This window comes from Lithobates pipiens, unplaced genomic scaffold, assembly GCF_037356315.1.
Source record: "Lithobates pipiens isolate NorthernLeopardFrog02 unplaced genomic scaffold, aLitPip1_a1.2 Scaffold_13, whole genome shotgun sequence".
Classification (NCBI taxonomy): Eukaryota; Metazoa; Chordata; class Amphibia; order Anura; family Ranidae; genus Lithobates; species Lithobates pipiens.
In genome coordinates this window covers 126,399,985-126,425,025 of record NW_027507718.1, presented here as the reverse complement: position 1 = coordinate 126,425,025, position 25,041 = coordinate 126,399,985, and the positions used below count along the sequence as shown (strand labels likewise).

The following is a 25,041-nucleotide window of genomic DNA, read 5'->3' as shown; positions in this document are numbered from 1 at the left end:
AGCTGCCCATTGGGTGGGGTGTGTCCTCAGTGTGTGAATGCTCAAATAATGGCTCACTGTTTGGGAGTTAGCTCTGAGGAAGGACCGCCCAGTCCAAGGAGGGCTGTTTTGTTAAAATGATTGCCCACCAAAGTTCTGTTGTTTGGGGAAGTGCTAGGATTGAGCGCTGGATGGTGTTTTTGGTTTGTCGAAGGAACATTCAAGTCTAAAGTTGTACAAGAAAAAAGCGTTCTAATATGTTGGAGGAGGGGGAAGAGAGGCAGATTAGAGGTACTTTCACTTTTAAATGAAGGTCTGTTTTGACACCTTTACCCTGTGTAGTAGGAGCTACAGTTAAAGAGGAAGTAAACCCTTTCAAACCACTTTGACCTACAGGTAAGCCTAGATTAAGGCTTACCTGTAGGTCCAAGCAATATCTCCTAAACCTATATGGTTTAGGAGATATTTGCCCGAAAATGGGCACCGCTGTCTACGGCGCATGCGCCGTAGACAGCGGCGCGCAGGCGCACTAAATGCGGCAAGTCCAAGAATGGATTTGCCTAATTTGTCGACTCCCGTGCGCATGCGCGGGAGTGACGTCATCGCGGCTTCGCCGCTGTGATTCGTCAGAGCTGCGAGACGCCACCAGCAAGATGGATGCGGCGGACTACAGGGGACAGCGGCGACTTCGCTGGCTCCTGTGTCAGGTAAGTGACACATAATGAGCTACTATGCGATGCATAGTAGTCCATTATGCTTTACCTTTGCAGGGAAAAAAAGAGGAAGTAAACCCATCAGGGTTTACTTCCTCTTTAAGGCTAACCTTGACAATCAGTAATACCCCTTTTCAACCCAATTTGTATGGTATTGTGTAGCTGAAATTGAGTACCCTTGCTGGCCACATGGCTACATGCATTTTTGTTCACCCTAGTCGATTTTTGGTAAGCAGTGTGTGAGTAATAGTATATGATCAATCTGCAAGGTGTCAACTCCACAGGTATGTGTAGCACTGACCCCTGAATGAGCTGCTGGTTTTATTGGGCTTACCGTTACCTTATTGACCTCGTGTGCGTCTAGGGATTTCCCGTGGTAGATGGCCCAAAGAATTGCAGAAACTGACACTGAATCCTCTTTTTGAGATTCCGATTCCTTAATTTAATTTAAACGCAACACCCAGTGTCCTCCCCGCAATCGTCCAAATTCTGAAAAGCAATATAAAATTCGCCCACTGATACATTTGTTTTCCCAACAATTTGCAGAACTCTATGTCCCCGAGAAGCATATATGTGTGGATGAGTCCCTGGTACCATTTTCATCCAGCTAGGAATAAAACAATATATTCCTAGCAAAAAGGCCAAATACCAAATAAAATTTTACAAGCTCTGTGAGAGAGTCACGGGATATCTTTATGCGTTCCGCATATATGAAGGAAGAGATTCCCAGCTCCAGCCCCCTGAGTGCCTGGCCTACATGGGCATAACTGGAAAAATCGTATGGGACCTGGTTTACTCACTTCTGAAAAAATGATATCATATATACCTTGACAACTTCTATACCAGCCTGACCCTTTTTAAACACCTATACATCAAAAAAAAATCCTGGCCTGCGGAACCTCCAAAAAAATTAGGAAGGGCTTCCCACAATCCATAGTAAACAAAGAGATGCAAAGGGGGGAAAGAGCAACACTGAGATGCAATGAAGTGCTGGCCTTGAGATGGAAGGATAACAGGAACGTGCACATGATGTCCACCATTCACAATAACACTACAGTTGTAGTTCAGTGAAGATGTGGTCCCATTGAAAATCCAACACGTGTCCATGATTATAATCTCTACATGAGGGGGTGGATTTCAATGATCAAAGGATTCAGCCCTATCTCATCCATTTGGCCATTTATAATTCCTACATAGTCTACACCAAATCCACAGAAAGCCCTGCCCCCTTCCTAAAATTCATAGAACAAGTAGTCATGTCCCTCATAGACCCCCCCCCCCCCAAAAGACCTTCACTCTGATGCTGTTAGCCGACTTCATGAACGCCACTTCCCGTACAACATTCCACCATCTGAAGCAGGCCGAAGACGGCAAAAAAGATGTCACGTGTGCAGCAGAAGAGGATTTCGAACATACCAGCTACCATTGTTCCCAGTGTCCCTCCCAACCTGGCCTTTGCATTGGTGAATGCTTCAATCTTTATCATACATCCCTAAAATATTAGCCTGTATTTTCCCCATTTTCATCATCTGTGCTGACCATTTTCCATGCTTCCCCAAATAACCATGCTACTGCCTTCCACGTGAACTGACCCTGGCCTCCTTTTTGACTATGCCTCTGCCTACCATTTGGACTGCTTCCACATGAACTGACCCTGACCTGTTTTGTGACTATGCTTCTGCCCACCGCTTGGACTGATCTGTTGCCCTGCTACTGTAGTACACAGGGGTCTCACATATGTGAGGGGCTCCAGAATAGTTTTTCCAGATGGAGAAAACAATTTTTTCAGTTTTTTCCGGGTTTCGTAATTTCTGGACTAGGGTCTGGAGTCCGGAGACTTCATAGAGATTTGGGTGGGTCAAAACCGCTACTCCTGTGTCCCTGTGCACAGGTCTTACCCGATTGCGGTGCTCAGCCTGCTGCTGACTTACTACCATCATGCCTTTGCCTGTCGCATGAACGGACAACACCTCTGCCTGCTACCTGGACTATGGAAATAATTAGCAGTAGCAAGAGGCAGTATGTTTACGAAGGGATGGCTAAACATTAGTTTAGCCATCCCTTAGTTTAGACACTACTAAAAGCACAGGTAATACTTTTTTTTTTACCCTTTCTGCAATAGAATTTATTTTGGATTGTAATTCTTGGTATGTACATGCTATTTGTTAGAAATATGAAGGGCCTTCAACAATGATAAGTTGCCAGGAAACGCTAGAACGACTGATGGTGCTACTTGGATGTTGGGTCTCTGTATGTGGCCAAGCTGTGTGAAAGTCTCACACATGTGGTATTTCCATACTCAGGAGGAGTAGCAGAATGTATTTTGGGGTGTCATTTTTTCTATTTTTGCTATGTGTTGGTAATATCTTATAAATGGACAACTTTGTGTAAAAAAAAAAAAAAATGCGTTTTCATTTTTTTTCCACATTTTGTGGGAAATTCCATTGTCCTGGTGCTCCAGGGCCTTCAAAAGTGTAATAGGTGGTTGAGAAATGATCAATTAATGCTTGCAGAACACCTGAAGGTGCTACTTAATGTTGGGCCTTTGTACGTGGCCAGGCTGTGTAAAAGTCTCACACATGTGGTATCCCCATACTCAGGAGGAATAGCAGAATGTATTTTGGGGTGTAATTTGTTGTATGCATATTCTCTGTGAGAGAAATAACCAATTAATATGACAATTTTGTAAAAAAAAAAGAAAAAAAATATTCATTTGCAAAGAATTGTGGGAAAAAATTACAACTTAAAAAAACTCACCATGCTACTTACTTAATACCTTGGAATACTTTCTAAAAAAGGGGTCATTTGGGGGGTATTTGTACTTTTCTGACTTGTTAATATCTCAAGAAATTATTTCACCTGATGTACTAAATGCCTGATCAGATGTTTTCAATTTTCAGTGATTAGCACCATAGTTGTAGACTCTATAACTTTCACAAAGACTAAATAATATACACTAATTTGGGTTATTTTTACCAATGATATATATCAGTATAAATTTTGGGCAAAATTTATGAAGAAAAATTACTAATTTGCTAAATTTTATGACAGAAACAAAGAAAAGGGCAATTTCTCACAAAATTTACGGTCTTTTTTTATTTATAGCACAAAAAATAAAAAAACCATTAGTGATTAAATGCCACCAAAAGAAAGCTCTATTTGTGTGAAAAAAAATGACACAAATTTCATTTGGGTGCAGTGTTTCATGACTGAGTAATTGTCATTCAAAGTGTGAGAGTACCGGAAGCTGAAAATTGGTCTGGGCAGGAAGGGGGTTTAAAGAGGAAGTAAACCCTGATGAGTTTACTTCCTCTTTCATTCCCTGCAAAGACAAAGCATAATGGTCTACTATGGATCGCATAGTAGTCCATTATGTGTCACTTAGCTGACACAGGAGCCAGCGAAGTCACCGCTGTCCCCTGTAGTCTGGCGCATCCATGTTGTCGGTGGGGTCTCACAGCTCCGCCGCTGTCATTCGGCGAAGGCGCGATGACGTCACTGCCGCGCATGCGCACGGGAGCCGACACACGCGGCAGCTCCATTCTTGGAAATGCTGCGCTCAGTGCGCCTGCGCGCCGCTATCTATGGCGCATGCGCCTTAGACAGCGGTGCCTGTCTTCGGGCAAATATCTCCTAAACCGTATAGGTTTAGGAGATATTTCTTGGACCTACAGGTAAGCCTTAATCTAGGCTTACCTGTAGGTCAAAGTGTGTTGTAAGGGTTTACAACCACTTTAAGTAGAATGTATTGAGGTAGTTAAGTATATAAATAGTAAAAGAGGAAGGTCGGATCATATTGGCCCCATAAAGAATTATGAGGGGAATCTGATTACAAAAGACAGAGAGATGGCAAAGGTATTGCATTTATTCTTCTCCTCAGTCTTCACGAGGGAAATGAGGAGATTCGGTAACCAATACTGCAATGTTTATCCTCATGACACATCACAGGAAGCACCCTCATGGCTAACAGAGGATAAAATTAGGAATAGACTTGAAAAAAATTAACATTAATAAGTCCCCGGGACCAGATGGCTTGCACCCAAGGGTCCTTAACCACTTAACCCCAGAAGGATTTTCCCCCTTAACCACTTGCAGACTGCTGCACGCCGATATATGTAAGCACAATGGCAGTGGTGGGCAAATGGGCGCACCTGTACATCTCCTCTAATTGGCGAGGTTAGTGGGCCCTTTCGCCTGCCACGTGCAGCATGACGGGGCCCGTGGGACCAGCGGACTCGATGTCCGCCGATCTCCCGGCGATTGTGTCATGGAGCCGCAGAACGGGGAAGTGCCTATGTAAACATATAAGGCATTTCTCTGTTCTATCTTGTGTCAAGACAGATCACTGCTCCCTATCATCGGGAGCAGTGATCGCTGTAATGTGAGTTGTAGCCCATCCCCCCCAGTTAGAATCACTCCCTTGGACACAAGTACCCCCTTGATCGCCCCCTAGTTTTTAACCCCTTCCCTGCCAGTGTCATTTACACAGTAATCAGTGCATTTTTATAGCACTGATCACTGTATAAATGACAATGGTCCCAAAATAGTGTCAAAAGTGTCCGTTGTGTCTGTCACAGTCATGATAAAAATTGCAGATTGTCACCATTACTAATAAAAAAAAATGAACAATAAAAATGCCATAAAACTGTCCCCTATTTTTTAGACGCTATAACTTTTGTGCAAACCAATCAATATGCGCTTATTGCAATATTTTTAACCAAAAATATGTAGAAGAATACATATCGGCTTAAACTGAGAAAAACAATCGTTTTTTTATATATTTTTGGCGGATATTTATTATAGCAAAAAGTAAAAAATATTATAAATATTTTTTTTCAAAATTGTCGCCCGTTTTTTGTTTATAGCGCAAAAAATTAAAATCACAGAGGTAATCAAATACCGCCAAAAGAAAGCTCTATTTGTGGGAGAAAAAAATGTTTGGGTGCAACGTTGCACGACCACGCAATTATCAGTTAAAGTGATGCAATGCCAAATCGCAAAAAGTGCTCTGGTCAGGAAGGGGGTAAAATCTTCTGGGGCTGAAGCATATATTGGTTGATTTGCACAAAGTTATAACGTCTACAATATAGGAAATGTATTTATCATTTTTATAAAAAAAATGTTTTACTAGTAATGGCGGTGATCTGCGATTTTTAGCAGGACTGTGACTTTGTGGCGGACAGCCTTGACACTTTTTTTGGACCATTGACATTTATACAGTAATCAGAGCTAAAAAATAGCCACTGATTACTGTGTTATTGGCAGGGAAGGGATTAACACTAGGGGGTGATCAAGGGGTTAAATGTGTGCCCTAGGGAGTGTTTCTAACTGTGGGGGGATGGGACTGCCTGGAGGAGGAGACATATCGCTGTTCTATAACCAGTATGAACAGCAGATCTGTCTACTCTTCCCTGACAGAACGGAGATCTGCCTGTTTACATTGACAGATCCCTGTTCTGTCTCTCTCTGGAGCTATCGCGGGTGGCCAGCGGACATTGTGGCCACCGGGCATGCACAAATGGCTCCGTCTTCACGCCCCCTAGTGGCCTTAAATTTGCCCCTGTGAATTACAGACCAGTTAGCCCAACGTCAATAGTTTGCAAGCTCTTGGAGGGGACGATAAGGCACTATATACAAGATTTTTGAAAAATCGTTCTTGCCAAACCAATCTATTAACCTTCTATGAAGAGGGGAGTTGCCATCTAGATAAGGGAAGGCCCATAGATGTGGTGGATCTGCATTCTGCAAAGGCATTTGATACGGTTCCACATACACGTTTACTGTACATACAACATGGATTGACAACTGACTACAGGGGAGAGTTCAGAGGGTAGTGATAAATGGGGAGTACTCGGATTGAGCCAGTGTGGAAAGTGGGGTCTACCATGGTTCTGTCCTGGGACCAATCCTATTTAATTTATCCATAAACGATCTGGAGCATGGGATAAGCAGCTCAATTTTAGTATTTGCGGACAATACTAAGCTAAGCAGGGCAATCATTTCTCCACAGACTGTGGAAACCTTGCAATATGATCTGAACAAATTAATAGGGTGGGCAAATACATGACACCTGAGGTTTAATGCAGAAAAATGTAAAATAATGCAAATGGGTAGCAAAAACATGAATGCAATCTACTCACTAGGGGTGAACCTCTGGGGGAATCTAGGATGGAAAAGGACCTGGGGGTCCTAGTGGATGACAGACTCAGCAATGGCATGCAATGCCAAGCTGTTGCAAGCAAACCCAATAGAATGTTAGCATGTTAGCATGCATTAAAAAAGAGATTAACTACAGAGATAAAACAATAATTCTTCCACTCTACATGACTCTGGTCTGGCCGCACCTGGTGTATGCCATCAAGTCCTCAGGAAGGATGTGCTGGAACTGGAGAGAGTCCAGAGAAGGGCAACAAAGCTAACTAAGGGACTGGAGGATCTCAGCTACAGGGAAAGACTTCAAGCACTGAACTTATTCTCTCTGATAAGACACTTGAAAGGGGGATATGATTTCAATGTACAAATACCATACTGGTGACCCCACAACAGGAATAAAACTCTTTTGCGAAAGGGAATTTAAAGAGACACGCAGGTATTCACTAAAATTAGAGAAGCGGTTCAACCATAAACTGGGTAGAGGGTTCTTTACTGTAAGAGCGGTAAGAATGTGGAATTCTCTTCCACAGGCGGTGGTTCAGCAGGGAGCATAGATAATTTCAAAAAACTATTATGCCCCATACACACGGTCGGAAATTCCGACGGGAAAAAGTCCAATTGGATTATGTTGGAAAAAGTTTGAGAGCTGGATCTAAAATTTTCCAACAACAAAATCCGATCAGACTTTTTCCGATCGTGTGTAGAGAATCACGCATGCTCAGAAAAAATTTGGAGACGAAAGCTATTGGCTACTGGCCTCTACATAGTCCCATCGTATAATACGAACGTCACCTTGTTCCGAACAATCAGATTTTCCAACAACTTTGTGCGACCATGTGTATGCAAAACAAGTTTCGGCCAAAATCCGTCTGAAAAAATCAGACGGATTTTGTGGTCGGAATGTCCGACCTTGTGTATGGGGCATTAGATAAGCACCTGAATGACTACAAAATACAGGGATATACAATGTAATACTGACATATAATCACACACATAGGTTGGACTTGATGGACTTGGTATTACTTTTCAACCTCACCTACTATGTAACAACTTCCTTTAACAGACCAAGCTGTGCAGTGAAAGTGGAGTAAACCATTTTTACACTGACAAGGATGCTTATAAGGCCCCTTTCAAATGGCTGTTTTTTTCCGACTCGCAAATTCCTGCGGCAAGGATCTGCAGATTCTTGTTGCAGGGTTGATTGGGTTATATACGATTAGCATAGGCCGCTCAGCCAATTTAAACTAATAGTTGGCTAATAGTAATAAACTAATACTGGGTGCTGCAACTGCTCATCGTGCGTAGCCGCATGCATATCACTACTTTTATAATTTTTTTCACACAAAAATGAGCTTTGTTTTGGTGGTATTTGATCACCACTGAGTATTTTTTTTGTGATATAAAAGGAAAATGACTGACAATTTTCTACTTTCTGTTATAAAACATATCCAATCAAAAAAAATCTAATTTCTTCATAAATTTAGGCCAAAATGTATTCTGCTACATGTCTTTGGTAAAAAAGAAAAAAAAAATCACAATAAGTGTATATTACTTTTGTGCGACAATTATAGTGTATACAAACTATAGTATATATACTGGAATTTACGCAGCTATTACACTATACTGGTAATAGTGGGGATCAGCAACTTATAATGGGACTGTGATAGAGTGGCAGGCAATCTGGTGCTAGCTGATGCTGGTTGGGAGGTACATTAACTGACCAACTGACACTCACATCAATAGTGACACTAATACAGTGATCAGTGCTAATACTGTACACTGTCACTGTACTAATGACACTGGCTCAGAAGGGGTTAACATCTAGGGACAATCAAAGGATTAACTGTGTGCCTAACAATGTGTAATATGTGCTGCTTTTACTTTACTATCTCTCTGAAAGATTGCTGTTCCCTGTACATGGGGTTCTGTGTTTTTATAAACACAGAACTCTGTGTGTGATTGACCACAGCCGATTGGCTATAATCAGCTGCCAAACTCGTGCTGTGTCCAATCACAGAAGAAAGGTATGTTTCACATTACATTTCGTTTTACATCTACAACTTCTTTAACAGCTATAACAGTCTTATAATATTTCAATCCGTACCTCAATTCCATGTCATCCTCCCCCCTCCCTCACCCTTCCCTCCCAGAAAAATAAATAAATAAATATACAAACAAGAGAAAAAAAAAAAAAAAAAAAAAAAGTTTGAATTTTCACTATAATCCCCCCCCTCACTCCCCCCCCCCCCCCACCACCACCCGCCTGCTCTATCATATTTCGAAATGTTTCACATCATACTTTCTCTATAATTTAGATATGGAGCCCAGATCTTCTGATATTTCTCGTCTTGATCTCTCATTGTCATTGTTAAATTTTCCATTTGTTGGATTTCTGCAATTCTCTGAAACCACTGTGCTCTAGCTGGAGGGTTGCTTTTTTTCCACAGAACCGGGATACATGCCCTTGCTGCTATCAATAAATGTCTCAGCAAAGAATTTTTGAATCTTTCTATTGCCATTGGGATGTCCAGCAGCAGAAAAGTTGCCGGTTTATCTCCCAGGTCAATTCCTGTAATCCTTACAATAGTATCGGCTACCATCTCCCAGAACACTCTCATTTTTGGACATTCCCAAAATATATGTAATAATGTTCCTTCTGCTCCATGACATCTCCAACATGTCTCTGATATCTGGGGGTAAATTTGATGTAACACTTTTGGTGTTCTATACCACCTAGTAAGGATCTTGTATCCCCCTTCTTGATATCTGCTTGCCATTGAGGCCTTTTGATTAAACAACAGCATCTTATCCTTTTGTTCTGGGGAAAACGTAGTCCCTAAATCTCTTTCCCAAGCCTGTAAAAAGGGCAAATCTTGTGAAGTCTCCTGTTCTATTAACATACTATAAAAATAAGACATCAGATGTCTCAGTTCCTCTCCTTTCAAACAGATCTCTTCAAACTCAGTCAATGCCCTTATTTCTACGTATACCTTTGATTTAGATCTAATAAAGGCTTCTAATTGCCTCATTCTGAAAGGGTCTAATCCTAATGTCATTCCTTTTTCAATATCTTTTTTAGTCATTAACCGGTTGCCTACCGAGAAATGACAAATTCTACTCATACCTCTATCTTGTATTGTTTTAAACTTTGGATCTGTCATTCCCGGTAGAAATGCTGGGGTACCAAGGATAGGAAGGAGCGGACTGGGAATTCTTGAAATAGATGTTTTCCTGAATACTCTTTTAGTTATTCGTAATGTCTCCCCTAGTATTGGATGTTTTCTCAATCCCATTGGTATTTCTGTATCTGGAATCCACACTAATCCTTCCAATGGGATATCTGTCGCTGCTTGTTCTGTCTGTATCCACGGTTTTTCGTTTTTAAGCCTACACCATTCCACTACTCTAGTTAAGTGTGAGGCCTCCTGGTATTTTATTGGATCTGGAAGTCCTATCCCTCCTTTTCCTTTGGGGAGTACTAAAATATCTCGACGTACTCTTGCTGGCTTCCCAGCCCAGATGAACTTCATAAATCTTGATCTAAGATCCTTAAACAAACTTGAAGGGATCTTAATCGGTATAGTTTGGATTATGTATAGCAGTCTGGGCATCACATTCATCTTAATAATATTGGTTCTCCCGAACCATGTAAAAATCTCTTTGTCCCATTTTTGAAGATCTCTTTTGATCTGTCTTACCAGTGGGATATAGTTAAGTTCGAACAGTTCATTTAGATTTTTTGACATTTTTGTTCCTAAGTAACTTATATATGAATTCGTCCATCTAAAATCAAATTGCGTGGACACTGCTTGCAACTGAGGCGAATCCATCTCTACTCCCATTGCCTCCGATTTTCCATAGTTTATTCTAAAGTTGGATATTTTCCCATATTCTCGTAGCTCCATTAGTAAAGATGGGAGAGATGTAATTGGGGACGTTACAAAAAAGATCAAATCATCTGCATAAGCTGCCAACTTCTGATCCTCATTTTTTATTTTTACCCCCCTGATATCCACATTGGCACGTATTTTCCTTAAAAAAGGTTCTATTGTCAAAATGAATATCAGGGGTGAGAGGGGACATCCCTGGCGTGTTCCATTTAAAATGGAGAATGGCTCTGATAATCTGTCATTCACTTTCACCCTAGCACTTGGTTTTGAATATAAGTTTAGGATCCATCTCAGCATCCCCTCCCCCAGGCCTATATGTTGTAGTACTGCTTTTAAGAATATCCAATCCACCCGATCAAACGCTTTTTCTGCATCCGCAGATACTATCACCATTGACTTATGCAATTTTTGTACCAGGTAAATTGTGTTCACCACTCGTTGCGTATTTTCTCTTCCTTCTCTCCCTGGGACGAATCCCACTTGATCTGGGTGTATTAGTTCCGGTATCAAATTTATCAATCTCATGGCTAATATTTTTGTGAACAATTTAAGGTCCACATTCAACAACGAAATAGGTCGGTAGCTGGGACACTGAGAGGGATCCTTTCCTTCTTTCGGTATTACTGTTATATGCGCCAGTAACGTTTCTGTTGGAATTTGCTTCCCTTCCCGTATTGAATTATAGGCTTCCACGAATCTCGGAGCCAATTTCTCCGCGAACATTCTATAATATGACAAAGTAAATCCATCTGGACCTGGTGATTTACCTAATTTCAATATTTTTAATGCTTTTGCAACTTCCTCTAGAGTGATTGGTACATCTATTTCTCTGGCCATTTCCTCTGTTATTTTTGGCATTTCTGTCCTTTCAATATATTCTCTAGCGATCTCTCCTTTTTTTAACTCCTCTGCCAACGTAGGCTTCTTTTCCAACTGATATAGCTTCTCATAGTATTCTTTGAATACCTGAGCAATTTTCTCCGATGTATTAACCATTTCATCTCTCTGTGTCTTAATTTGTGTAATTGAATTCCTAGTTGTGCTTTCTCTGAGGGCGTTTGCCAACAGTCTCCCTGGTTTATTCCCAAATTCATAGAATCTCCGTTTCCCTCGAGTTAGCTTTGCTTTCGCTTTATCTATTAATTGGAGATTTAATTTTTCACGCAGACCCTCTAATTTCTGTTCTACTAATTGTGCTTGTGATTTTTTATGTACTGTTTCTAGTTCCCTAATCTCTTTAAGCAAGTTATCAATCGTTTCATTCATTCTGCGTTTTCTATGTGCTCCCATGGATATAAATATTCCTCTCATGACACATTTATGTGCTTCCCATATACAAAAAGGTGTTGTTTCTCCTACTTTATTTGTTGCAAAAAAAACATCCAGTTCTTGTTCTAATTTTACCTTATATTCATTATCCTTTAGTAATGTTTCATTTAACTTCCATTGCCATTCCCTTGGTTCAGCTTCCCCTAATTCAATCACACAACTCGTCGGGGCGTGGTCTGATAGTGTAAATAGGCCAATTGAGGCTTCCACTAGGGATGTAATCACATTCTGGGAGATTAAAATATAGTCAATTCTAGAGTAAGATTTATATTTTGCCGAGAAAAAAGTATAATCTCTGCTCTGTGTGTGAACAGCCCTCCAGCTGTCGATCAGCTGCAGTTCTTGCATCATTCTCTTTACTTTCCTTAATTTGACATAAGATAGATGAGACGAGCCTTTTGATGTGTCTATTATTGGATCCAAAGCCATATTTAGGTCGCCTCCTAACACTAATATTCCCTCTTTATGTTGTTGAATAATCTGTAAATAGATTTCTAGAGAGGTTACTTGGTTTTCATTTGGCAGATATATATTTACCAATGTCACTTTTTGGCAGCCCAATGTACCTTTTACTATCAGGAGGCGACCTTCCTCATCCCTGTATACCCCTTGTTCCTTCCATGGTGTCTGTCTTGCTATTAAAATAGATACCCCACAGGATTTCGAGTTCTGTGAGGTGCTATGATATACCCAGGGGAAATAGTGACCTTTACTCCAAGGGATCCTATCCTTTTTAAAATGAGTTTCCTGTAAGAAAACTATTTGATATTTAAATCTTTTCAACTCCATTATTAATCGTGTACGTTTCTCTGGGGTGTTTAGTCCCTTAACATTGTATGATGTGAAACTTATTTTAGTCATTTTTATTGTCAGTTCGGGGGGGGGGGGAGGGAAAAAGAGAGGAGACGAAAAATAAATAAATATATAAAAATAAAACCCAATCCACGCCCCAAAACTACCCCTTCTTTCAGATAAATGAGAGACAGATACTATATCCGGAGCTGTCCCCCAAGAATAAAAAAAAAAAAAAAAAAAAAAAAAAAAAAAAAAAAAACCCAACGCCTCCGACTTTTCCTCCACCTGGAGGAGAGGCGTTTAATATGGGGGTGTTAGTGAGCAAAAGAGGAGCAAGTGAACCGCGCCCACAACCAGCGTTCTCCACACTAACAATAATTATTTTTCTACCACATTCATCTTTTTCTTGTTAACATAGACATGATCTTTATCATTATCTTTACTTAATCCTTTACTTTTCACATATTATCTCTATTCTTCCCCTTTATTTCTTTTCCCTTTCTCTTTCTCTTTCCCATCTTCTCTCCCTCCTCCCCCTCATCATCAATGTGAAATCTATGGAAAGAAAAGATGAAAAAATAAAGAATTTATAAAAAAAAAAGAAGAAAGGTATGTTGACCTGCCTGGAGCTGCCACCTTCTCGCAGTGCAACTACTGTGGCTAGATCACCAGGTGAATACATAGGGAAAAAAGCCTTAAAAAAACAAAATGATTGGTAAGCTGCAATATATGATATTTTTGGCTTTGGGTTCAATACCGCTTTAAAGAGGAAGTAAACCCTGATGGGTTTTACTTTCTCTTTATTTCCCTGCAAAGGTAAAGCATAATGGACTACTATGCATCGCATAGTAGACCATTATGTGTCACTTACCTGAAAATTAATCCTGTGATGTGACTGCTGTCCCCACTAGCAGCGAGCGTCCATCTTCACCCCTCTTCCTTCTGGGGCCACGAACTCCAGCTCTGTGACTGCCCGGAGTCATGGGAGCCACCAGTAACGGCACGACCCCCTTTAGAAACAGCATGATCTGACCTTTCTAAAGTGCGCATGCGCTTTAGACATCGGCGCACGGCTTTATTGTAAATATCTCCTAAACCGTGGAGGTTTAGGAGCTATTTCAAGTACCTACAGGTAAGCCTTAATATTGGCTTACCTGTAGGTAAAAATGGTTGTACAGGGTGTACAACCACTTTAAGGTTTGTAATAATACAAGCTGAATACTTTATATACAATTTTAAATACAATTACCTTCATTCCCAATATGTGCCTGAGGTGGCTGAATTGCATGATCTGATTGAGGAGATTCCTCCATCTCATTTGCTATAGCTTGATTCAAATTTTCTTATGCTGAAACAATAAAAGACACTATGAGTAATCTCTTCTCTCTGTTCTGTACAAAATGCTTTGGAAGTGCAATAATGCACATGTAGCACCCATTACCACTGGGCAATGTGTGATGACCCCCCAAGTGGCTTAAGAATCTAGCATTTTTCCATCTGTGGATGGGTCTTTGGCATGTTGTGGGGAAAAACAAACAATTGAGCCCCATGCACTTTAGTTTATATGCTCTTTATATATATATATATATATATATATATATATATATACAGCAAAATACTGCAGGTACTATACAGGTAGTCACAGGTACATTACAGAGCTGAATATTGAGATCACCATGCAATGTCCATCTGGCAGCGGCTTCCCCCAAGCTCCCCTGGGCATTCTTCTGCACAGCAGACTCCCGTGAAGATACTCCAGACAATCATCTCCCTCATTCTCTAAGCCCTAACAAAAAAAGCTTCAATTCCTTAACTCTTAGACAAGGTACCAAAAAAAGACCTCTTCATTGTGGCATCATCACTATTCTAAAGCGCTACAGTGAAGGCAGACACATACTGACATCCTCTCCAGGCATGTAGGGTCCCTACACATATATAGCACCTGTTAGGGTAGTTTGATTGGAAAATGTAGTTTGGCTCCTCCTGTAATCAAGAAAGCAGTCATTTTTTTGGTCTGGATTGTTCAGGGCTTCACAGGCTGGGCGTTTGATTACTTTCCCCTGTCTCTGGAAGAAGTTTCTGGAGCTTACAGCGTTTGTAACCCTACACTTCATATTCCTGATATGTGACTGATGTACCAATGTACTTATATGCGCAAGTATCCTGTTCTCTTTGTATTGTGAAATCCCTGATGTTCCTGCCAATCCCTCTTCTTTCCTATTAAAAACTGACCACACTAAGCATGAGAACACAGCGTGGTCAGTTCTCTAGCTATGCTGGGAACTCAGTGTGTTCTTCTCCCATGATCAGACTTGTCCTGACATGCCCTCACTGCCCAGACATTCACTGGAAAGCTGAGTGTGCTGCTGCTTCTCCTCCCCTCCAGCTCTTATGCAGCTGAAAACAGAGGGAATGTGATCACTTATAAAAAAGGGGGGTGGGAAGGTATTTATACTGTATTTTTATATCTATATAAAACGTTTTGCTTTTCATTTCTATTTTAACCACTTCAGCTCCAGAAAGTTTTACCCACTTCCTGACCAGGCCTTTTTTTTGCAATATGCCACTGCATTATTTTAACTGAAAATTGCATGGTCACATTTGATCATCTCTGTTCTATAAACAAAAAAAAAAGAAAAAAATTCTGAATAAAAAAATATTCCCAATGAAAAAATGTAATACATTCTAATTTCTTCATCAGTTTAGGCCAATATGTATTCTGTTATATATTTTTGGTAAAAGAAAAATCCCAATAAGCGTATATTGATTGGTTTGCGCAAAAGTTATTGCGTCTATAGACTATGGGATTGATTTTTTGCCTTTTTTTTTTTTTACTAGTAGTGGTGGAGATCTTATATTTTTAGCAGAACTGCAACATTGCGGCAGAGAAATAGGACACTAGTGACACTTTTTGGGGGTTCAGTCACAATATATTACATTACAATGCATAACGAGGGACACCTATTAGCAAACGTATGTAGGCATAAGATACATCCCCTCCCATGCCCCCTTCATGAAGAATTAAACAAAAAAAATAAAAATAAATGATGAATTGAGCCCACAAGTGCTTTTTTACTATGACTGTTCCTTTATACTGGCTTCTGAAATGTACAAGTAGAGCAATTTAGAAACGGGATAAAGGTTTAGCACCGTGAAACACTTTTTGAAAGATAAATAGTGCATTTTATAAACAACCATATAGATCAGACAAAAATTAGGGACATATGAGGAGGAAAGAGGGACAGAGAGACTTTGTTCCAAATCAGGGACAGTCCCACCAAATCAGGCACTGCCACAGTATAAATGACACTGGCAGGGAAGGGGTTAACACCAGGTTTGATCAAAGGGTTAAGTGTGCCCCTAGGAGTTGCTTATTAACCGTGTGTGGGACGAATACACTGGACGAAAAGAGAGATCCATGTTTCTGCTTAGCTAAAAACACAAGATAACTATTTTGCTCCCTGACAGATCAGCAGTTTGCTTTGTTTACATAGGCAGACTGCTTCTCGTCTCTCCACTGAACGGTCGGCGGGTTGTGGGTCAGACCCGCTGATTGGCTCTCGCTGTGTCCAATCACTGTGTTCAATTTTTGAGGTCTAACTCCTTATATAAACTAGCTAATTTGGGCTGATATAGATTTTACCGTAGATAAGTCATTATTTCCTTAATTTTTCCAAACCATCTACCAGGGGTCCAAGTATTTGTTTACTATACCCCATCTATTATCAACTGCTCTCTCTTTACATATACATAGAATTTACTAGTAATCTGGGCATCATAAACATGTATTAAAATTCCCCAGGTATAACCCTTTGTATGGTTCATTGGGTAACACACAGAGTCATCCCTGTTATCATTAATAAAATTCACTTTTTTGGGTTTACATAGGTCTATACATTTCTCAGTAAGTTTATGTAATGTTTTTTATGCTTTTTTATGTTTTTTTATTTATATTTTATTTTATCGGCGAGTAGAATTGAATTTTAATGTTTCTAATATTTATATTTTTTTATTTTTCATAGTGGTACATATTAGATACTCCAAATTTTATTTTTATTTTTTATTTTATTGCAACAGCAATTTTAATGAAGTTACTTTTATGATTGTACATACCGTATTTATCGGCGTATAACACGCGCCGGCGTATGACACGCGCCGGCGTATAACACGCACCCCAAATTTAGATGGGAATTTTAAGGAAAAAAACTTTTAGGAGGGAAATTTAAGGAAAAAAAACTTACATTTAAATGCCCATCAATGCAGCCTTATCAGTGTTCATCTGAAGCCTTGTCAGTGTCATTTTCAGCCTTGTCATGCAGCCTGTCCATCATTGCAGCCTTGTCATGCAGCCCGTCCATCATTGCAGCCTTGTCATGCAGCCTGTCCGTCATTGCAGCCTTGTCATGCAGCCTGTCCGTTATTGCAGCCTTGTCATGCAGCCTGTCCTCATTGCAGCCTTGTCATGCAGCCTGTCCTCATTGCAGCCTTGTCATGCAGCCCGTCCATCATTGCAGCCTTGTCATGCAGCCTGTCCGTCATTGCAGTCTTGTCATGCAGCCTGTCCGTCATTGCAGCCTTGTCATGCAGCCTGTCCATCATTGCAGCCTTGTCATGCAGCCTGTCCTCATTGCAGCCTTGTCATGCAGCCTGTCCGTCAATGCAGCCTTGTCATGCAGCCTGTCCTCATTGCAGCCTTGCCATGCAGCCTGTCCGTCATTGCAGCCTTGTCATGCAGCCTGTCCATCATTGCAGCCTTGTCATGCAGCCTGTCCTCATTGCAGCCTTGTCATGCAGCCTGTCCATCATTGCAGCCTTGTGCATCGTTGTCAACTTTTTGTGATAATGCACCGCCGAGATGTCCTGAGTATATCGGCGGCGCCCGGTAGTTCTCGGCGGCTTTTGGCCATACTCGGCCGTACTCGGCGGCTTTGGCCGCTCTCGGCCCTTCCCTGCAGTTTTCGGCCGCCGAGAAGGGCCGAAAGCCGCGAGAAGGGCCGAAGGCGGCTTAAAGCCGCCCAGAGCCCAAAGATCGCTCAGAAATCACGGAGGATCGGCGTATAACACGCAGCTGTGATTTTCCCCTGATTTTAAGGGGAAAAAAGTGTGTGTTATACGCCGATAAATACGGTATATGTAATATATTACTTGGTGGATAAGTATGTATAATAATTATGGTACAAAAGTTTTGGTTTCTATAGTGTGTAGTGTCCTTGATTGGATATCAGTGTGTAATGACCCCGACTGGAACAATTTTCACAGTTTCCAGTCAATATAAATACCTAATTGCGGTAGCCATAGAATCCGTGTTGTAAGAAGTTTCTTCTACCCCCTTTTTTTCTCAGTATATATGACCAACTGAGAATGTTAGTGATTAGTGACTACCTACATTATATTCAACATATGTCCACGGTATCTATTAGACTTAATACGAGGGCATATACATTGATTTTAGACCAAAAAGTGCATTTATCTTTTATATAAGAATGGACTTCGGTCTGCAAAACCTTATCAAAAATCATGAAACACGTAGGGCGGAGTTACGTAACGTCTTTGTGTCACTTCCGGTCAGGGCCGTGGAGGTTTGTTTTTCCCGGTGCCTGCATTTTCAATGTTTTGCTTGTAATTCTTAAAACAAATGTGAGTATATCTCCAAACTTTTAACAAACAGTCTTAAAGCAGTATTATGCTATGGGTATTCCTCTCCCGTTCATATGGTAATCTGGCGGAATGCCATTAACAAACCACAGATCGTTCAGTCATTTCCAGAGTGCTATACAGTGGCATATGCTGTGGCCGCACAGTACCTAGTAAGGCTATTTGGTCAGTGCAATCATAATAAAAGCATGGATAAGATCACTAGCACTATTATCACTCAAGAGGATAAGAAATAGCATGATTTCTGCAAAGCTGGACACTTTTGAGAGCACAAGTCACTTTGTTTATTTATTTTATTTTGCATCAATGTGAAAACTATCATGGATATATTTTTAGTTTTTATTAACATTATTAATTTATGGTGCAAATTTTTTCTCCTTTTTAAATCACATTCAGTGTTTTTTTTTTCAAATTGTAATTTTTTATCAAATTGTCATTTCTTCATCAGTTGTCATTGTATATTTATGCAAACACTTGTAATTTTTTGTTAAAACACCTAAGGCACATATATTAGGAGTATGCACACATAGGGTTGCCATTTTCATACATGATATTAGCACACGCTCTTATCAACCCTGAAGGCATTTACAACAAAGTGTTGCAGTCCGTAGAGCAATGATTCCCAACCAAGGTTCAGTGGGGCCCTAGGATTCCTCCAAAGGTTGCTAGGGGTTCCTTCAGCATTGGGCAATTTCGGCCTCTCAGGTAAGTTCCCACTCACACCATTGATCTTTTTAGCTATCTGTAAAGGAGATAATTCTTCCCACTGACCATCACACTATTGTATCATGAGTTGTAGATTTCTAATTTTTAGCAGGGGTTCCCCCGAGACTGGAGAACTATTTCAAGGGTTCCTCTGTGTTGAAAAGGTTGAGAAAAGCTGCTGTAGAGGGTGCAACACATTAGCGCCAATCACTTTATCCTATGACAACACTGTCACATATTTAATCAGTTTTTAGAAATCTAAGCACTTTAATTAGGCCTTAAGGCCTTCTTAGGAGGAACAGTGCCACATCTACACCCCTCCCAATCAATTTATCTTTTAGGGTGAATATTGCAAATTGCGTAAACGTTGCAAAAAAGTACAGGATAATGCTTTTTTTTCCCCACAAATAACCTAGGAACAAAAAAAGTATATATAAAAAAATCTGCTGTTGTCTAATAGGGTAGAAAATGCTGAAGTGCAGCCTTAACAAATAAAAAAAAAAAACACTCTGGAGACTCAAGGAGATTCAAGGAAAAAAAAAAGACCCTGGGAGGTGGTTAAGGTCCTTTGTGGCATCAAAGTAGTATGTCAGCATCAATTATAATCAATTATTTATATGTAAAACTTTAGAACAATGAAATGATTAAAGTTTTTAAAAAAAATCAAGTTATAAATAGCAAAAAAAAAGACTTGGGCAACAAAACAGTATAAAGGTACATTTCAATAAAATATTATAATACATTGTATGCATAATAGTGCAAGGTTAAAATCTGTCTGCGCAGATAACATTTTAAATTATTAACTCTTTCATTGTAGTAAACCATAAGCAATACAGACAAAGTTGAAACATACCATTGTACATCATTATGCAGGCAGGCTTGAACTTACCTCTTATGTTTAAGTCGACCATTGTGTCCCCAAGTTCACAAGTGACTGAGAACAAGGGAAGGAAACAGGACATGATCTGGAGATGCGGACATTCCTCTACTAGGAAGGGGCTTCCTGAGGATGGAGGTCAGAGTAAAGTTCCAGTACAGACAACCTTTAAAATATAAAGTAATACTTTTTATTGTATACACAAGTAGTTTAAACTGGTACGCATTCCAGTTAGTTCAAATCTTTCTCTAGCAGCCTGAGACCTGAGTTGTTTTGAAAGAATATAGTTAAAATGGAACTGGGGCAAAATAAAAAATTTTATATATATAGAATATGCTGCAGTTTGTCACTAGTGTAGCATTTACCCCCAAAAGAGCTGCTAATGTACAGATCCCCTGATTCCAGATAACAACCTTTCCGACAATGCCACACCCTCTAACACACCAAGGCTAAATAAAGAGGATTAATTAGGGAAACTTTCCAAACAAGGAAACAAAAACAGTATGGCCATAGCAATAAACATTAACAGGTAATAAATTTGCACAATACCATAAACAATAAGAGGAAAAACCTGTCTCTGAACCTGAACTCTGAAACAAGAGAGGACCTAACTAATGGGACGTTGGGACGGTACTAGAAACAAAAGTTCCTTCAGTGTTTTCAAACCTCTGCCATTAGTCAGAGTAGCTGAACCGTTGGGGCCCAAAATTTCCAGTATTGGAGTGCTGAGGTTTAAACAAATCCAGCGTTATAGGGCAAGGTGATACCATCCTTTTAAATAGTGGGCAAATAAGTTGTGGCTAGTGACCTCTTACCACCAAGCAGTCTATTACTATACCTCTCCCTGCATCTGGAACTAGTGATGTCAGCAGCAACTCAGGACCTGACCATGGCAATCTCATTGTTGACAATCTCTGATAGCTGTGACCTCGGTGTAGATGTTAGCAGCCCAGTCTCTTACTCTCTCTGATACTACAGCAGACAATACTCCAACACAACAACTCACTCTCCTTTTTTTTACTCCCACCAGCACATAGCTCTGGGCCTTGTAGTACTACGCAGATTTATAACAGTCTCTCTGGGGACAAGTCCCCCATAAGTCTTTGCTCCTTCCAGCAGTCCTCAGGCAATGAGCTGTTCCTGACCAGGCTGCAGTGCAGCCAATTACATTGTCCTCTGTGTCCTAGGTGGTAGGCAGGACTGTCCTCCAGCAGCTCTGGCTGCAAATAGAGCCCCATCAGTTTTGGTGTCCTCTCTCCCCCCCTCCCTAGTTATGAAGCCACTCCACACACTTCACTTGTGGCCATGAAGAGCGGAAAGAAAGCTGCAGTGTGAGGGATGCAGTGAATGGTCCATGAAGCTGTAGCCCGCAGAGTGCCCAGAACCGGGACTACACTACAATATTAACTCTTAGTCTACCCTGTAATAAAGTTTCATTATCTGTTGATCCTGTTAGCAGGTCTGTTCTTTTTCCACTTCCTTTAACAGAGAGACACTACTGCTCATTCTGCAATCAAATCACACAGCGGCATTGTCACCATCTGGACAAGGTCATTTTAGATTTGTAATTTTAAATGTACTTTAAAGTAGAACTACAGTGCCTTGCAAAAGTATTCACCGCAATTATGGAAAAAAAAGCAGTGCTCAAAAGTGTAACTCTATAAGTGCCACACACTGTTATATACTAAAAATTACTAAATAGCCATTACCCATTACCTAGTGCACTAAAAAAACAAATAGCTAAATTATACCAAGGTATTAGACATTCAGTGTAGTGAATTGTGAAAACCCATGTATAAAGTAGCAACCTTATATAAATGATCCCCAAAAAAATATTCATAAACAAATAAATAGTGTAGTGTCCATCCACCATCAACCAAAGTCCATCAAAGTGAATCTCTTTCAATGAAGTCTATATGTGATGGTCAAAAAAGAAAGAAACCACAAATAAAATGTGATGACCAGTGCCTCTTGATTAAACAAATCTGTCTGTGACTCCCCCTATGTGATTAAACTCACCAGCTGAAAAGCCTCACACTTGCGTGTTTGGCTAAAAACACTTTTACCCTCTTTCCAGGGGTTAAATGGGAGATCCCCAAGCTTGCAGTTCAGACAATCGATGTGATTTTCTTGGCAATTCACATAAATGCATCCATGCAATTGTAGCGGCCATAACCCTTTGCAGGGCGGCCTTAACTTTTTGGGCTTACCGGTTACCTCTGCTTGGCTTGTTCTTCCACGTCTAGGGGTTCCCAGGTTTGATATCCAACAACTTTGGACGCTGACACCAATAAAGTCCCTTTGAAAGGTTTTATTTTGCAGGGGTAGCAGCCAACAACACAGTCTCATATGGGAACAGAGGGCAAGGGTGAAGAACTCAGGCACCTTGAACTGCAGACATAACAAAGTCTCTAGTACCACCCAGAGAGTAGCCACTCGCAGCTGGGCGCTTCAAGGCTGAACAAATCTCTAGCCAGAGATTATGGCAGTCAGCACTTTGATTCAGAACTTGTAAAATCTCTGACCTTGAACAAGTTGTAACTGAAAGTGAACAGGAATCCTTTTCCACAGTACCTGGAACGTTCTCTGTCTCCTTGAGAGTACTGGAAAAAGCATGGATTCGTCAATGTCCTTCCCAACTCAGTAACCAGGCACTTCTCAGGATGCCAGCTTGTTGGCCCTCCTCCGAAGAGTCTTCCCCTGGTCACTTTCACAAGCTGTGGTGCCTCTCCAAGCCGAGAGCACACCCGGACGCCTTGAATCCTCCCTCAGTTACTGCGCCTCGGACCAGCCGGTTCCGGGACTCGGGAATAGACGGATCCCTACCCCAGACCAGGTGGGTCTATTGGGTTAACCAACAGAAGCATGCTGCGGCATGACTGGGACCCCTCCCGGGGCTACCCCAGTACAGGAAACAGAAACAGACCTCTAGGGCCTCACGAATGAACTACGCAACCTCAACATCTTAAGTACCCCTCCCCAGACTCCTCAGCGGGGCCCGGCACACCCACTGATTGGCTCCGAGGAAGTTGATACCCAAAACGTCCAACCAGGCCTGGTGGCCTGTCATGTGCACCTCACCGTACACATGACCAGGCAGAACTCTAACACAGCCCAGCCAAACTGATGTCAAAGTTAACCTACATAATTAACCCTCAGAACCCCATTACCGTTCTGAGGCAAAAAACTAAGTTTAGACATGAATGGCACTTTGTCTAAAATGTCATCCGCTACATAAAAAAAAAGAGATTGCCTCCAATAGCGTAATAAAGGTTAAAACCTTTTAATCACACACAGATAATCTCACTTCAATGCACTCACATGTGAAACACTAATAGCACGCCAAAGGATAAACTTCACATCAAACTTTAAAATCTGTATACTGGAGCATGGATGGTCACGGCGGACCCAGGATATACAAGATGGTCAGACTATTTCTCACCCTTCCTTGTCTCCACTCTCACTATGCTCCACTCCCCTAAGCCACCGATCATTCTAAGGTGTTTCAGTGTCCTGTGCCTGCTTCAAATGTTCACCAAGTAGCCACGCCCCGACATGTTTTGTCATAAACAGACTTATTCATGGGATTGGCTACTTGGCTGGGTGAACTTACTTTTATTGTCCCAAGGTCTCCGTCAATGGGCGGATAATCACTACCGCGCATGCGCATTACCTGTGTCCCCATTACATCAATGCACCAGTATTTACATCTCAATGCAGTGAAAGTGATGATTCACATACAGCGCATTAAACTTGTCACACAAGGCAACGCGTTCTCCAACCCATGTCAAGCACAACCAAGTACTAAATTGGCTGTCTATATTTGTGCATACAGTGCCTTGCGAAAGTATTCGGCCCCCTTGAACTTTTCAACCTTTTGCCACATTTCAGGCTTCAAACATAAAGATATAACATTTTTATTTTTTGTGAAGAATCACCAACAAGTGGGACACAATTGTGAAGTGGAACGAAATCTATTGGATTTTTGAAACTTTTTTAACTAATAAAAAAATGAAAAGTGGGGCGTGCAAAATTATTCGGCCCCCTTGCGTTAATACTTTGTAGAGCCACCTTTTTCTGCGATTACAGCTGCAAGTCGCTTGGGGTATGTCTCTATCAGTTTTGCACATCGAGAGACTGAAATTCTTGCCCATTCTTCCTTGCAAAACAGCTTGAGCTCAGTGAGGTTGGATGGAGAGCATTTGTGAACAGCAGTTTTCAGCTCTTTCCACAGATTCTCGATTGGATTCAGGTCTGGACTTTGACTTGGCCATTCTAACACCTAGATACATTTATTTGTGAACCATTCCTTTGTAGATTTTGCTGTATGTTTGGGATCATTGTCTTGTTGGAAGATAAATCTCCGTCCCAGTTTCAGGTCTTTTGCAGACTCCAACAGGTTTTCATCCAGAATGGTCCTGTGTTTGGCTGCATCCATCTTCCCCTCAATTTTAACCATCTTCCCTGTCCCTGCTGAAGAAAAGCAGGCTCAAACCATGATGCTGCCACCACCATGTTTGACAGTGGGGATGGTGTGTTGAGGGTGATGAGCTGTGTTGCTTTGACGCCAAACATATCGTTTTGCATTGTGGGCAAAAAGTTCGATTTTGGTTTCATCTGACCAGAGCACCTTCTTCCACACGTTTGGTGTGTCTCCCAGGTGGCTTGTGGCAAACTTTAGACGAGACTTTTCATGGATATCTTTGAGAAATGGCTTTCTTCTTGCCACTCTTCCATAAAGGCCAGATTTGTGCAGTGTACGACTGATTGTTGTCCTATGGACAGACTCTCCCACCTCAGCTGTAGTTCTCTGCAGTTCATCCAGAGTGATCATGGGCCTCTTGGCTGCATCTCTGATCAGTCTTCTCCTTGTCTGAGCTGAAAGTTTAGAGGGACGGCCAGGTCTTGGTAGATTTGCAGTGGTCTGATACTCCTTCCATTTCAA

At 41.0% G+C, this 25,041-nt stretch overlaps 1 protein-coding gene across 2 annotated transcripts in view; it reads right to left on the bottom strand.

Annotated features, from left to right (window-relative positions):
- Window positions 1-20,254, bottom strand: part of USHBP1 (USH1 protein network component harmonin binding protein 1) — a 120,577-nt gene extending 100,323 nt beyond the window's left edge. The window contains exons 1-2 of one of the 2 annotated variants that reach the window (XM_077475535.1): window positions 20,109-20,254; window positions 14,109-14,207 (exon numbers count right to left, since the gene is read on the bottom strand). In XM_077475535.1, coding sequence (XP_077331661.1) covers window positions 14,109-14,172 — 64 coding nt within the window. In that variant the 5' untranslated portion in view covers window positions 14,173-14,207; window positions 20,109-20,254. The remainder of the gene's footprint in view (window positions 1-14,108; window positions 14,208-20,108) is intronic. The other variant, XM_077475534.1, reaches the window with a different exon arrangement.
- Window positions 20,255-25,041: the final 4,787 nt, after the last annotated feature.